This window comes from Orbicella franksi, chromosome 14, assembly GCF_964199315.1.
Source record: "Orbicella franksi chromosome 14, jaOrbFran1.1, whole genome shotgun sequence".
Taxonomy (NCBI): domain Eukaryota; kingdom Metazoa; phylum Cnidaria; class Anthozoa; order Scleractinia; family Merulinidae; genus Orbicella; species Orbicella franksi.
The window spans coordinates 4,578,162-4,594,220 of NC_138158.1; the positions used below are offsets into that span (position 1 = coordinate 4,578,162).

Consider the following 16,059-nt stretch of genomic DNA (forward strand, 5'->3'; position numbering starts at 1 on the left):
TTAGTTTAGAGTCTCTGGGACTCGGAAATATCGCCCAAGTTCCTGGAAATCGACCCAAAGTTGGTCAAAATCACGCTGCGCGTTGACCGGTCTCGGCTATCTTCAGTAGTCACCAAGTGAGTTAAACAGGGGCTATATTTCGGCTAGACTGCTTATAAGGAAGCGTTCAAAAAATTTTCCTCTGTCCATTTCACTAACAAGCAAAGTCTTTGGAAATCGACCCAAAGTTGGTCAAAATCACGCTGCGTGTACCCCGCGCAGCCCGGTCTCTGCTTCTTTCCAGTGTCTGAGTAAGCTATATTTAGGCCAGCATGCACATAACTAAGCTTGCGATTATTTTTCCCTGGTCGATTTCACTGAAAGACAAGGGCTTCTCGAGTTAGTTTCAAGTCCCTTGGACTCGGAAATATCGCCCAAGCTCTTAGATATCAAGTCTAAGTAGGCCAAAATCAAAGTTTGCGCAGCCCGGTCTCTACTTCTTTCCAATGTCTGAGTAAGCTATATTTCGGCCAGTATGCACATAACCAAGCTTGCGATTAGTTTTCCCTGGTCGATTTCACTGAAGGACAAGGTCTTCTCGAGTTATTTTCAATTTTCTGGGACTCGGAAATATCGCCCTAGCTCTTAAAAATGAAGTCTAAGTAGGTAAAAATCAAAGTTTGCGCAGCCCGGTCTCTGCTTCTTTCCAGTGTCTTAGCAAGGTACATTTCGGCCAGCATGGACAAGGTCTTCTCGAGTTTCTTTAAAGTCTAAACTTGTTTTACTTTTCGAAGTTCTTTCTGCGTATTCCCTCGTTAGTACAATACACATCGTAGTCTTTAAAAGCGCCTTTTTTGTGTAAATCGGCTCCACAGACCTGTCGCAACAAATTGCACGATAGAGTGATTTTAGGTGACTTTTGTGTAAAGTGAGGGGTGAAGAGGGGTATGGAAATCCGAAGAACCATACCTATTTTTCGCCAAATCCGTTGATCCGCTTATATTTTTGTTCAAATCCGAAACCACAACAACATCCGGAAACAGAAGTGTAAAAGTTCAAAGGTAAACTGATAAATGTGAATGCCATTGTTAATTTTGCACAAATAGTAAAGAAGGCAACATGCTTGATGACTACAACACAGTACAATTCCAATAACAGTCTCACACCCGAGTTTAAATGAGCTTCGTCCGAAAAAAGAAATCATTTGGAAGAACTCATTAACATACTGGCCAAGGCTGAAGAAAGATCTATGATCCAAATTTCGTTTTATAGGACTCAAGATCCGAACATCAAGACAGTCACAATCCGGAATCCGCGCCAAAATTCACAGCTGATCCACGATCCACTGTGTTTTCAAAATCCGCTAATCCGCTCGATTTACCGCAAAAATTCACAATCCGTGCGTTTTCCGTCAATCCGAAAACCTATTCACCCCCCCCCCCCCCCCCGCCCCCCACCCTGTAAAAGAAACACCACATTCTGAAGTTACTTTTGGTGGATTGCCATTGTCAGAATTTTCATTTGTTTGGGCACGATGGCAGCCCCATTTTAGATTTTCAGTCTGCTTGGCAGCCGTTATGACCCAAATAATGGCTGCTAAATAGATTAATGTTGTCAAGCATTCCTCTAACTACAAGTGGTACCTTGGAATTACAGTTTTAGCGCGATTGCGGGGTGTAACTTCCTTGGCAAAACCAGAAAAACCGTAAAATGCATTGGGCAGAAAAATCCGAAAAACCGCCATCATTGTTGACAAAAACCGAGAACCAAAGACTAAATTGGAGAAAACCCGCAAACCCCACAAGACACGAGAACCGAAAAACCGCGGTTTTTAAGTGCGAAAACCGAGAAACAGAGCAAAAAATTGGCCAAATCCGCAAAAGCGAAAATCCCTACGCCCCCCTCTACGCTGGTTGATCGATGGCCGATCGTATTTGAAAACTTTATAAACCATCCACAGCTTTTATTTGTAGGAGTACGAACCGCTTATAAAATCTTTTTGTTAAACATTTGCGTAGTTAAAGAGCCATTGAGTCTAAATATATGTTTGATTACGCGCGTAGAAGCTTGTTGCTTGTTCATTGCATCAGCTTGTTTCACGCCCTCCGGGGGGTACTTCCTTATATGGGCTATAAAGGTATGTGCGGCCCGAAGGGTATGGTTTTTCAGCTGTTTTGGTCATACATGTAAATGGGGTATTGATTTTTAGCTGATTTTGGCCATTTTGGTCATGAATAGGGTATGGTTTTTGCACCCTAGCCTTGATATAGGTAAGTTTTTAAGAAGAAGCCACTTCATCATTATCGAAAAAATCAACAAAAGCCCTTCACAAATTATGTTTATGGTAATTTAACATTGGTCTGAACTAGGGAACTAATTAGAACGCAGGTCTGAAACAGGGTTTTGATTTAAGGGTTAGGTCATAAATAGGGTTTCGAAATTTTGGTCAGGTCATAAATAGGATCGGGAACATCCCAGATTTTGGTCATAAATAGGGTGGGGGTTTTGGGAAGCGGGCCGCACACCCTTATCCGATTGTTCTGGGCGTACCCCCCCCCCCCCCGGGTTTCACGCACATTGCAACAAAGTGTAACAAAGTCCGTTGATCTATCGATGTAACATCAACAATCCCTCTCAGAAAGTGAATTGCAAGTTAGCTATTTGACAATTATTTTCAACCAAACACGTTATGTGGACGTTAGCGAACTGACATATAAGCGTTGGCGAACTGACATTAGACGCTGGCGAAACGACTTCATACGTTGGCGATCTGGTCGTTAGCGAAGTGACACGTTGGCGAAACGACCGGCATTCGGTACAGATGATGAACATGTAACATTTATACTTGTCAGTAATCAACCACCTATGACTGTCACTAAATCGTGATCACACCACACATATTGATGACGATGAAGAACTTTTAAGTGCTTCAAAAAAATAAGAATAAACTGAGATATTAACATGCAAAGATTCTTCAGTAAATTCATTAATTAACTGATGGAAACTCTAAGCCCGTAAGGACAACCTACCTCGGGCAGGGGAGGATCCAGGATTTTTCTTAGGAGGGGGTGCATCACTAAGGAATGGCGTAAAAGACTGGTGAGGTAAACAAATTTTAAAAGCGAATAGAAGAAGAAGGCTTCATCTCAGGGGGGTGTGCACCTCCTGCACCCTCCCCCTAGATCCGCCTCTGCCGGGCACCGCATCGCTTCTATTTCTGGCTGGGAGCAAGAAGACAGTTATATTCACGGCCATCCTAAACACCATTTAGATTAAAATAGAAAACTATACAAGGCTCCAAGTCACTGTTTCCCCAATGACCAACACTCACAAATATGGTGAAAAAAAGGTTTGCTTAACATAGTAATAAAAATACATTCCCAGCAATTCAAACAGTGACTGCCACTATGGTGACCATTGACTTTTTTTTCTCTGAATAGTATTGATAAATATTTTATCAAACTATCTGATAATGAAGAGGTCTATGAAAAGGGCAACTGAGTTTAAAAAAATCACAGAATACTATACAGTAGAGCAAAACTCCAATCTCAGCACCACAACATTCTATTAATAATAGCATTAAAAGCTGCAGTATAAAGAGCAACTTGTATTGCTTTCAAACGCCTTATATTTTCTGGTTTCTACACATCTTGTGCAGCATTAGTTGTTTAAATAGCAAGATATGAAATGTACCCTTTTTTGACTGAAAATTTCCTAAACATCCCTTTTCCTAGATTATTTTTTCTTATTTTATATCATAAGATAATCGCATGTCAATTTGAGGCATTTTTGGGCAATTTTGTAGTTTCTACCTAAAGTGTTTACTCCTCCACATTGAAAACAAGAGAAATTAACCGTATAGAGGTCCATTCTCAGGAAAGTTTTTATGATTAAACATAATTTGATGTATTGATGAGAATTTAGATATCGATCGAGCTGTACAGCCGAGTACACCTTAATTCACGATAACAACTGTGCTGATGTGACAGACATCAAGTTTTTTTGCCCTTGTTGTGTTATTAGCCAAATACGCTCTCTGCTGCTTGCTTGATGACTTGTGCTCCACGTTTGATTTCTTCCCCTGTCAGTTGAACATTCAGTGTCACTCTGATGCTGGAAGACAAATCAGAAACTGTGGTTAACAATAGAAAATTAATTTTCTGTAAATTACGTGAGAGCCACACGTAAGGTAATTGACATTAAGTCTCCATATGAACCAAATGGCCCATCAAGCTGGAGGTTATCCCGGTTTCTGTACAATGAAGCAAATAGGAGTATTTCTACTTCCCCCTGGATGGGATTCTAGTCCATCACAGGGTTACCCCCAGCATTACGTTTGCCAGTATCCAATTATACACCTGGGTGGAGAGAGCTACTGTGAGAGTAAAGTGTCTTGCCCAAGAACACAACGCAATGTCTCCCCGCCAGACAAGGCTTGAAGGTGGACCGCTAGATGAAAGATCCGAAATCGAGCACACTTAACATAAGGCCACCGCAGGTAGATGCCACTGGTTAATTCACTGGATAGACTGAGCAGCTGGCAGTTTTGGTAAGCTTTGTCGTTCAGCTATGCAGGCTATTCACTGGACTCCAAAGCACTGAGATTTAAGGTTGAAATCCTTGGCAGGGAAACTCTCTCGTGTTTTTGGTGAGATAGATGTATGCTCTCTCTCACACTGCCTCTCTCACTAGTCCTCCAAAAATTTCTTTCTAGCATGATTAACTAATTTAGAATAAAACCAGATCATTATACAATAATGTCATCTCTTACTGACACTACTTCAGTATCTGTAATTTGAATTTTTACCAAAACCTTCCCAAAGACCTTTACTTGAGTTGCCCATCAGGCAAGCAAAGAATAGTATTTACTAGTCAGAACGACTGCAAAACCCACTAGCCCCAGGCTATCAAACGAGACTGATCCCAATTTGATTCTTGGAACTTTACCTTGGGGGTGGTAGAAACTTTTCCTCGTGTTTGAGATATCTTGCAACTGTAAGGGCAACACCATTCCCCAAAGCCTAAAATTAAAAAAAAGAGAGAGAAGTAAAATATCATCAGCAAGGAGGTAGTTTTTCAGGGCTACCTAACAGTAACACAAAAAAACAACTGCAACTGATCATTTAATTAGAAATGTTGGTGTCAATGATACCAACATTTCTAATAACATGATCAGTTCAAAATTATTCTCAAACTTGTTAATAATTCATCAAGTTCAAACAAAGGAGACCATGGGCCTGACAGTTTCTGGACATCTGATCATAATTAGCATAGGTTTTTTCAATTCTATTTCTCTAATTTCACCTCAGTTTCAGTTTTGATTGAGAAGATGTATCAAACATTCAAGACCGTGTTTGACTATTTCCAAAGACCTTGAAGTTTGTAAAAAAAACACTCTGCTATGCATCATATTTTCAACTCTGTTCTCAGTGTTTGGAAACATGGCTAAACACGGTCTTTTGTGTTTGATATATTACTTCAAAAACTGTATAAACCTTCCTCCTTGATTTGGTGATAAAAACAGACAGAACTCACATTGGCAACAACTTGCTTTAATTTCTCTTCATCCTCCTCAAATGTTTCATAAGGTTCAAGAAGCCTTAAGTGTAGAATTGGAGAATCCTCTGATCCTTCGCACAAAAGTCCTTTGAGTCTGAATATTAGAAGAACAACATTTAATTGACTCTTTTTCATTACAAGTGCACAAGTATTGCGAATAGGCAAGTGCAAGAATGTCACATTTGAGTTTTCATTATTGATTTTCATCACTAAATTTCCAGACTAGAGACCCTGGGGCAGATCCAGGGATTTTAGTACTTCCTCTTTTATTTTGGTTATAAAAACGTTATCCAAGCTCCTGTCAAATTCCATATGGCGCTAAAGTGAGTTTTTCAATTAACTTTACAATTAAACAGCACTGTGAGCAATTCTTCCCACAAAACTTTTCAGCCCCAAACTTCCTGAAAATCTGAGGCACCGTAGCCTAAGGCCAGGAAGCTCTTTGACAATCAGCTCATCAGTGAGTTGTGTACTCATTCACTAAGATTTAGAATTCCAGAGGTGCATCAAAAACCTAAAGAAAACTCCTTTTCTCAAAGAGGTCAAAGTTTAATTTGAAGTCCTTAAGAGTCAAGTCCAAAAGACAGCAGTAAATAAAACAGCCAAAACTCATCCCTCAAAAAGCAGGAAATCAAGTATTCCAAACTCCTCGGGGGGAGCTCCCTGATCCCTTAACTCCCTGATCTCCAAACTCCCTTTCACCAAATCCTGGATACACCCCAGCAACCTGCTCCTGCTTTTATGGTAAGGTTATGATATATTACATACCCTTCAAGTTCTGCATATAACAGTTTTGTCTTCTCTTTCAGTTCCTCAAACATTTCTGAATGTAAAAGTCAAAAAAGGGTTAAGTTAGATCACACTGCTTAAAGATATAGTAAGTCAGTAACTTACACATCATAAAACATTTAATTTTGAAATTGCAAACCTGGTTTCTGTTCAATGATATTTAATCCTTCAATTGCTGCTGAAGCTAACATGGGAGGCAGTGATGCTGAAAAACAGTACCCTGCACCGGAGAGTCTCTGCAAGAAACACACAAACAAATAATACGAGACGGTAATTTGTCGTAGATGAGACACAGAGTTTTCAGTTAACTTTACAGTCAAACAGCACTGTCAGCAGTTCTCCCCATAAAACTTTTCAGTCTCAAAATTGTGAAAAATCTGAGGCTACACCAAAGACTGGAATGATATTAAGTTCAAAGTGAGTACATACTTGGCTACTTTAACTATCTTGGCCTGGCTCACAGGTTTGTTCATCTATTTACCATATGCTAGGCCGTGTAACAAGTTGGCATTAAATACCTCAAACAAAATTAATAGCACACTTATATGATAACAAAAGCTGATGTGAACAAAGCACTGGCTGACTGGTGAATAAATGAAATTTTACAAATTATATCATGACAAACCTGGTGGTCAACAACAAATGATGTCCCACAACAGAATCCACCAATAGTTGCTAAGGAGTTCTCCATGGAAACAGATATCACGTCGACTTCCTTTATCTGGTGAGCAGAAAAGTTTGTTTTGATTTTTGAAAAATCTAAGCTTTAAGCATTAGTCAAAAAAAGTCTTGAACTACAGATGACAAAATTACTTTTATTAAAAATGCAATGCCTTGGAATTGGACACTAAAAATGAGTTTTGACAGCCAGAGAGAGAGGATTTCTGCTGCTCACTCAAGTCCTTCCTGAGAAAAGACAGCTGGAGAGGAGTGGGAGCTTCTTTTCTGAACTGCAGCTGGCAATTGACCATTGGAGGGTATCAAAGTAATAAACTTACTGGGATGTCAAAGTGTTCTGTTATTCCTCTTCCAGTTTGTCCGAGAACTCCAAATGATGCACTTTCATCAATGATGAGTCGAACTTTGTAATTGTACTTCAGTTCAATCTTAAAAGAAAATCTTAGTTAGGTACAGCCTATCACTTGCAAATTAAAGATGATGAAATAAGTTTTATTATTTATTACTTCACTTACTATTTTTGGAAGTGGTGCAATGTCACCATAATTAACATAAATTCCTTCTAAAACTAAAAATCTTCTAGTCACACTAGCTTTCTTGGGATTCTGAGATTGGAAAAAAAGGAATCAAAAGTTTAGCAAGTTGTTTAACACTTTGGTCAGATCATGTGTACTAAAGACATCAGCAGTTGAGTATTGATTGATACCATTGATCAATACCCTTGATTGTCATCCGAATCGATACTTGGTCAACACTCAATCAACACTTATTTACATATTTACATGACGTAACCACGTATTTACGTGACGGGCGCTTCCTCTTTAAAGATTGTTTTCATTATATTATTATTATTATTATTACTTGATCAACAGTCAGTCAATAGTCAGCTGAGTGTCTACCAACTCATATGCATAGATTGAAAATTAGTTGACTGTTGACTGACTGTTGACCAAGATGTTGACCAAGAGTCAATCAAGTGTCAACCTAAATGTCAATGTAGTATCAATTGAGGGTCGATCAAGGGTATTGATCAAGGGTATCGATTGACACCTGACCACCGATACCTTTAGTACACATGATCCCTTTGGTCTACACTCAAAGAAGTAAGCAAGCAAGGCAGCAAGCAGATGAGGAAACAGGGAAGAAAACAAGGAGTTGAAAATACATAAATCTATTAGTTTTACATTTACCTTTTCATCTTTCTCTTTTTGTTCATGCAAAAGCCTTTCCAGGTCATCCATGTCATTGTGTTCAAACCACATTATACGACTTCTTGAAGCAACAAGTCCTTTTTGAATCGCAAAAGAAACTCCCTTATCACTAGGAGAAGAAAATGAGAAAGTAATAAAGAAAAATAAATGATGCCTTAATTAATAATCCATGGATATCCTCCCTGATTTACTAATGGTATTATCAGAATCATCATATAAAATGACCCCATCTGAAATCTTATGAGCTCTAAGCAGAAATAGGCTGTCAAAAAATAACATTACGAACTGTTAGATTATCTCACCAAAAAATGACATCCCCTCTCTTGGAATAAGCAGGAATTACACTTGCTATTGTAGAAAACCCATAAGAATAAAGAATAGCCTCTTCAGTCCTCATGAATTTAGCCAGTCTCTCTTCTAACTCTAAATGAACATCTGCAAATGCATAACAAAACATGTCCTAATTATTTCAAAGCCTTTCAAGAGTAAGAAATTCCCTTCATGATGGGCACTTGATTCTTTCTGTTGTCCTGAAGACGTTTTTCCTACATCTCTGAAGCTCTGACTATAAACATTCAACAACATTATCAAGCCAACAAGTATTACAATGAGAAATATTACGAAAATTACCCAGCACTAAATTCTGTCATCAATGACTACCAAATTCTCATAACTAACATGAAACACGAATGTATGCCAATCAGTATGGGGAACTGATATTTCAAAATTACGGCCACATTTTACTTGATTCAAGTGATAACAAGGGTGTTCATTTGAAACCTAACCACCAAAAAGTTCTTTTCAAATCAAGTATTACTAGTTTGCTGCAAATTTATAAAACATGTAACCCTTAATTTGACTATCAAATTCAATTATTTTGCAAAATTAACAGAAAATGAGGGTTTGAGACAAACATGGAAGAATTGCCCAGGAGATCCATGAATAAAAGAGTTAATTACTTACCAATTGTACCATAAAAACCACGGGGCCCACATGAACCTACACCATAACGATGAAGGCTTTTGATGGCTGCATCCTAGAAAAATAATATTATTAAATAACATATCTTTAGCCCAGCTTAAAAATAATAATTAATTGGAGCTAGATTTCCTATTGTATAATAGTTGCAGATGCGAGATATATTGTGTAGTGTATGTGAAGACGTGGCATGTTCTTTTCAGTTTTGTTATACAGTCAAGTAATAATAATTTTCCCTTTCCCTCCCACCCTATGTGGGCTGAAGTTTTATTCCCGGTTTTACCATGTGGTGCTTTATCTAGTTTTGTTTACGGTTTCATGTACTGGAAATAAACTTCCTTTCACAAATAATTATTTGATGGTTGTCACGTGTTTGATTTATTTAATTAGCAAAAATTAGAAAAAAATATATATTATAGTTCAAAATTAACTTTGTGTCAAGATCATTTTGAATGTTTAATTTCATTTTCCTTTGTTCCAGATTTACTATAATTATTCCAAGACAAAGACAAAAACAAATCAAACAAGTTTGAAATCATTTTAAACTACAACATATACAAGAACAACTAAGAAATTCTTTGCAACAAAAGCTGGATACTGAAAATAATGCACATGTACTTCAGTCAGTGCCAGAAAAAAAGTGATAAAAAGTTGAAAAAGAAAATTTAATACCTCTATTTTCTCATTTCCGACAAAACCAAGAAAGTTGAATGTTGCAAAATTCAGACACTCTTTGTCATCTATGTTCAATGTATGTCCTGGTTTCCTAGTAGAATAAATATAAGGGAGTAATTTACCAGTCATTTTAGAGAAAACGATGGAATCACAAATGAAGAATCTTATACCACAGTAACCACAGTACTCAAATTTACTGATACATTAATAAAATTGAGCATAATAAACTCAACAATAGATATTTTCATAGCACTTAGCAGTATATTTTGATGCCTACCCTTGTACCACATTTGGAGTAATGGCATCTAGATCGTATGTTGGCGTCGCTGGAACCAATGGTTCTGGTTGCCATTCCTCAATTAATTCTTCCTCTTCCTGAAACATCAAGAGAGCAAAACTTTGTGGGAGTGTGATGGTTTAATATCATGTCTAACATAATATTAGACTCTAGGTCCATGCCTAATATTATAGTATAAACAGCATGCAGATGTTGCATTTTTTAGGCTTCTTGACTCTTTTAATCTAGGGATTAGTTGTGAGCTTTGTTAAAACCTTACAGCAGTCACACCTCTTATACCCAGATGTACCCTCAAATCAGGAAGGAGCTGAGAATAGAGTATATCTCCAGTATATTTTAGGGTTACAAACTGATTGCCAGGTAAATGCTTACTTATTTGATTGATCATTTTGGGTAACATTTTGTCAGCTTTGGTGCTGGTAAAATTGCTGTACACTTTGAATTGACTTGTGGGCAAAGTAAGTAGTATCCAGTAACTTCTCAACATTTCCATAAAAGTGAAAAAATTTATCACACCCTTGGATGTGCACCCCTCACAAAAGATGTCTTACATTTTGCTATCAAACACCTGAGATGAGGCAATAGCTATTGGCTATCACTAATGAAGATGAATAATATTGGTCTGAAAATGGATCAAGATAAGGAGACTCGATAGCACCGCAAGCAGCCAAAAAATTCAAGGACTACCACCCCCTACCCCACCCATGAGGGTTCAACATAGGCTTTTTCAATCTCACATCCCACCACTATTTTTGGCTCAATCCCACCATCCTGCACCACTCAGAATGTTTATGCCCAACCCGCCTGGTAAGAGTCGGAGTTCTCCAAGTAATGTCTGTGAAGGAGTGATTTTCCATTTTTCATCCTGCATCCTGCCATCAATTTTAACACTATCCCGCACTCCATCTGCCAAAATGAGCAAATCCTGTTCCCGCCAAAATATTTTTATCCTGCATCCCACTACTACAAATTCCATCATCCCGTATCGTTCCTTCATTTTTACTCCCATCCCGCATCCTGCCAAAGCTATGTTGCGCCCTCATCTGTCAGGGGACTGACGGACTCAAGCTACATAAACTGAGTTATTGAACTCCCTATTTGAATGGAATTCATTTTCCCAGGAAACCTATAGTTTGTTTATCTGACAATGCTACAGGGCACTGCTTCATTCCCTATGTTCAAAATCAAAACAAACCTTCTCTGTTAGTTCTATCTTCTGTTCTCTGAATCTGAACGTCTTGCTGGTAATCAGCCTTATTATCCAAAGAACCAAGACAGCCTCAAACAGAACATGATAGAAGGGCACCTATACAAGTGAAGACGAAAACCGTAAATGCTTAATAGCATGCATTATACATGTACAGTGAGTTTATATCTTATGTCATAAGATTATCAGCATATTTTTTAAAAAAAATTACGGCTATCAGAGCCTAAAAACGCATTACAATCACTAACTTACCTTCGTATAATATTCTAGGATCTCTATTCCCTGTGTGAGATAAATCGTGAAGTAAGACAGCTGCAAATAGGGTGTACTCGTGGAACCATCCGTCGCACATTGTTGCTCAACCCGCGCCATTTTGGTTCTATTTTGGAGACGCCCAGACATAACGAGGTCTGGAACCAACACGTCCCCAGTCTTCCTCTTTCTGATTTGCAAGACTTCAAACGAAGGACGAGGCTTTCAAAAACACTGAACATGTCTTCGAAACTCAAAGTGTCTAATGGAGACTGGGTTTGCTCCGATAAAAGGTATTTGCCATGTGAAGGGGTTCTATGATCATCATTCTTTTGTATTGTCTTATTTCTGGTTCTTTTCAGATGCGGGAATGTCAATTTTGCAAGGCGTACTTCATGCAATCGGTGTGGCAAAGGTTGGTACTTGTTGTGCCACGTTTTGTTGAAACGAATGAAACTAAACAATTTGACGGAACAATCAAATGGTGTTAGAACGTGTTCAAACGTAAAATTCTAAAACTAAATTGTCGCTGTTATGTGCTGGAATCAATAGAGGAAGTCTTAGATTAGATATGTGTTTGTAGTTAGTTTGCGTGGTTTAATTTCACACAGAGGTGAAGCAAATAAGCTTAACACTTTATACAGTTTGATTGAAGGAGCAATTTGAAACCTGGCGTTATCTTGCGTATTTCTTTTATGTGAATTTGATACTCTGGTCTGTTATTTGTGTTTTGTGATTTTAGTTGGCCTATTTTTAGTTTGACCCTTAATCGTATTTTGGGATCAAATGGCTGCATGCATGTTTAATTGATTAACTGCCAAGGGTCGGGGAAATCTGTAAACCAATAAGTCGTGCAATCCATTAATGTAATGTACCCCTTCTAGTCTGTGCTGCTGTCTAGTTGGCCTGACTAGCAATCTGAGGGTTCAAACAATTCGCGTCTTGTATAATTTTGGCTTTTTGGGTCTTGTCATTTCTATTTTTCCCACTTGTATTCTCCTTGAGAACAGAGAAAGTGTTCAAATGGGTTTGGAAAGGTCTCCATGTTTGAACAGCTAAATTGTAGTGTAACTATTGTTGGGAAAATGAAGTGTCTGCATATATGAGTGACCTATTAACCAAGGTTCAACTGTGTCGTAGGTACCTTGTGGTAAACAACAAGGTAAGGTAAAGTCTGCGTATGAGCCAAGTGGCCCATCAGGCTGGAGCTTATCCCGGTTTCTGTAGCATGAAGCAAATAGGAGTATTTCTACTCCCCCCTGGATGGGATGCTAGTCCATCACAGGGTTACCCCCAGCATTAAGTTCGCCGGTACCCATTTATACACCTGGGTGCAGAGAGGCACTGTGAGAGTTAAGTGTCTTGCCCAAGAACACAACACAATGTCCCTGGCCAGGGCTCGAACCCGGACCGCTTGATCCGGAGACGAGCGCACTAACCATGAGGCCACCACACCTCCCACCGTAAACAACAAACTGGACTGTAAAGGAAGGATATGAATTTGTTTGCTATTATGTTTTTTTTTTTCTAACAGAGAAAGGAAATATTGATTCAGTCAAGCTTACTGGTTCTGAAATTGGAAAGCACGCTGCAGCAAAGAGCAAAGGGTTGTTTAGTGCTGAAGACTGGATGTGTTCAAAGTGTGTAGATATTATTCTGAGTGCTCTATATTGAATTTAAGTAGTGCATTGATTATCTGGTAAAATGGTAGGACTGGCCATGTTTCAGAGGTGAAATGATTTATAGTCATTCCACTGAGTTGGATTTCCATCACTGTGTAGTTTTAGATGGATGTATCGTATTTGCATACAAAGTAAGATTTAAGCAATAGAGGACTTTTTCCCTGTTTGCATAGCCTCATCTGAACACGAGGTGGGCTGGGAGAACATTCGCGACAGTTGTGCAAACCTGAGACATAGTCAAGGGTTTGCATAACTTTCAAGAATTCCTCCAATCCCCCAAGTGTTTAGATGAGGCTATGTAAACACGAAAAAAAGTCCTCTGTTGCTTATATAAAATTTTATGGGAGTGTGGACCGATATTTTCTGGAACTGCGCAATAGATGCACGAAGTCGTGAGATAAAAGACATTTATTATATAGACTAGAGTGTTTTACTGGAAAATACATCACTCGTAAAATTCATACGAAAACACAACCGGGACTCGGGTGGTGTATTTTCCATATCCTCACTAGTGAAGATATCGGTGATTTCACTGATATCAAGTTTGCCTCTTTTATTGTACTTAAATTCGTTGGTGTATGATCAAAACATCTTTGGGTCTTCCCCAAAAGTCTTCAGCAATCTTCGGTAATCTTCAGAAATTTCTGAAAATGTTTGGCGACGTTCGTGTGACCTTAAAACGCACGCTTTGGACAAGTTTTGGAAAATTTTCAGAAATCTTCAGAAGTGGGCGGAAATCTTCAGAAAGTCTAAAAAATGCCGTCTTCAGTATGTCTATGTAATAAAAAGATACTCTGTTGTGGCAAAAACAATATCTCACTCGTTCGCTGCAGTGACTCACCCATAAGATATTGTTCTTGCCACTCAAGCATAAAATTCATATCTTCTCGCCACCGTGTAATAACCTCTCTTTCTGACTGTTTTGCTTGTAGATGCGGCAATGTAAACTGGGCTCGAAGGAGTGACTGTAACATGTGCGGACATCCTAAATTCTCCAAAGTTGAATTCAGAACAGGTGACTTGTATTATATATGATAGAATTCTGTCTAACTTCAGGTGAAGTTAACTTGATTTTGTGGAGACAACCACTGAAATGAGAAAACATATAAGATTGTAAAGAAAATTTACTTCCAAAAAATGAAACATTGAAACATGAATAATATGTCATTTAAAGTTAACATGTTTACTTTCAAGATGAAAAGTAAATTCTGTTCTTGACAGTAAAACATGTTTCTTAACAAACCAGTGTATTCTTTTTTCAACACACTCTGAACTCTCACTCTCATGAGAGGTAGGGCTTGTACCCTGGTTCTCTGGCAGACTCAGTTGTCTGCATCAGTTCAGCCTCAGTTGGATATAATCAATAAAATACTGTCTGTTGTTTGATTTAGTACTTGATAAAAGGTTTCATAGCTTCAGATGTGAAGCATTTCAACAAGAAGCATTAGGAAATTAAGTGGAAATTTTTCTCTTTTTTATTATGGATGTTCAGGATATGGTGGAGGATACAATGAACGCGAAGGAGTAGAATACATTCACAGAGAAGATTCTGATGATGAGTTTGATGAGGTACTTGATAATACATGTATACGGGTGCAATCATCAGTTCATTTTGCAAAAATGACTAGTAATAGACAGTAAGATACATTTAACAGGACACATGTCACATATGAACCTAGTAAAATGACCTAGCTCGTCAAGATTCTCCCTGTAGCTCGGTGGTTAGAGTGCCCGACCGGTATCTGGGAGGTCATGGGTTCGAATCTGGTCAGGGACTCAACGTTTTTTTTCCCTTGCTTGTGGCAACATTTCATCTTTATCATACATTTAACTGCTAGCTAAATAAAGCTTTGCTCATTACCTTCTGCAACTAAATGTTCATTCTTCATCTTTTTGTGACAGTTTGGAAGAAGGAAGAAACCTAAACAAGGAGTTCGTCAATCAGTTACCGAACAGGTACAAAAATCAGTGCTCTTTAATGGAAAACAAGAGTCTGTATCATCACTATTTTGATTAATTTTTTATTTCAACAGAAACCACCAAAAGAAGTACCTTACAGTGACGAGGAAGAGGAAGATGATGACGATGATGAAGAAGGAGGTGACCTGTCAAAATATAACTTGGATGATGAGGTACTGGAAAATTGCAATTATCATTTCCAGATAACATAGGCCTTTTGCAACAAATAGCCACATGGCTTCATATAAATTGTACCAATCTGAGTGGCATTGCAAGCTATACTCTAGGACATCAAAACAAAGGAAGTCAAGCTCCTTGACTGTTTGAAGTCACTTTGTATTGGAGGCTCTCGCATTCTTTTGCCATCCATTTTGGTGGTTTTCATACCCTATAAAACTTTGAGGTATACTTTGCATAATTTGTGAATATTGCACGTTTGTTATCAATTGTTAAAAAAAAGTTCACTAGGGAAAGCAATCCTTTAAATTATGGAGCAGTTTTCCAGAAAACATGCTTTCTGATTGAATTGCTCCATGTCTTCAGAGATTTCTTTAGTAGGGATAGACTAAATTGTAAAGTATCACAGGATGGAATGCTAGTAAATCACTGGTTTCTCTGCAGCATTTTTTCAAATTCACTGGTCCCCAATATATTATTTATGTATTTTTTTTATTTTTAAGTTTTAATTCTTGTTTCGATCTTTCTTTACAATAACAGGATGAAGACGAAGATGAAGATGGCAACTTATCTAAGTACGCCCTAGACGCTTCAGACGGTGAAACCAAGGATAAG

At 38.2% G+C, this 16,059-nt stretch overlaps 2 protein-coding genes across 3 annotated transcripts in view; one reads left to right on the forward strand and one right to left on the reverse strand.

Annotated features, from left to right (window-relative positions):
- Nucleotides 1-1,596: 1,596 nt before the first annotated feature.
- Nucleotides 1,597-11,776, reverse strand: LOC145468794 (serine palmitoyltransferase 1-like). Its single transcript, XM_081452495.1, has 15 exons — nucleotides 11,627-11,776; nucleotides 11,363-11,473; nucleotides 10,147-10,244; nucleotides 9,867-9,960; nucleotides 9,180-9,252; nucleotides 8,519-8,651; nucleotides 8,196-8,325; nucleotides 7,521-7,610; nucleotides 7,326-7,433; nucleotides 6,953-7,048; nucleotides 6,467-6,563; nucleotides 6,307-6,361; nucleotides 5,515-5,632; nucleotides 4,927-5,000; nucleotides 1,597-4,092 (listed from the first exon to the last, which is right to left on the reverse strand). Exons 1-15 carry the CDS (start codon nucleotides 11,774-11,776, stop codon nucleotides 3,999-4,001), a joined length of 1,521 nt encoding a protein of 506 aa, XP_081308621.1. The 3' UTR covers nucleotides 1,597-3,998.
- Nucleotides 11,773-16,059, forward strand: part of LOC145468809 (zinc finger Ran-binding domain-containing protein 2-like) — a 7,400-nt gene continuing 3,113 nt past the window's right edge. Inside the window, exons 1-8 of one of the 2 annotated variants that reach the window (XM_081452510.1) lie at nucleotides 11,773-11,919; nucleotides 11,989-12,041; nucleotides 13,161-13,266; nucleotides 14,241-14,323; nucleotides 14,801-14,877; nucleotides 15,211-15,264; nucleotides 15,342-15,440; nucleotides 15,985-16,059. The exon at nucleotides 15,985-16,059 is cut by the window's right edge and continues 5 nt beyond it. In XM_081452510.1, the coding sequence (XP_081308636.1) occupies nucleotides 11,867-11,919; nucleotides 11,989-12,041; nucleotides 13,161-13,266; nucleotides 14,241-14,323; nucleotides 14,801-14,877; nucleotides 15,211-15,264; nucleotides 15,342-15,440; nucleotides 15,985-16,059 (600 nt within the window). In that variant the 5' untranslated portion in view covers nucleotides 11,773-11,866. The remainder of the gene's footprint in view (nucleotides 11,920-11,988; nucleotides 12,042-13,160; nucleotides 13,267-14,240; nucleotides 14,324-14,800; nucleotides 14,878-15,210; nucleotides 15,265-15,341; nucleotides 15,441-15,984) is intronic. The other variant, XM_081452511.1, reaches the window with a different exon arrangement.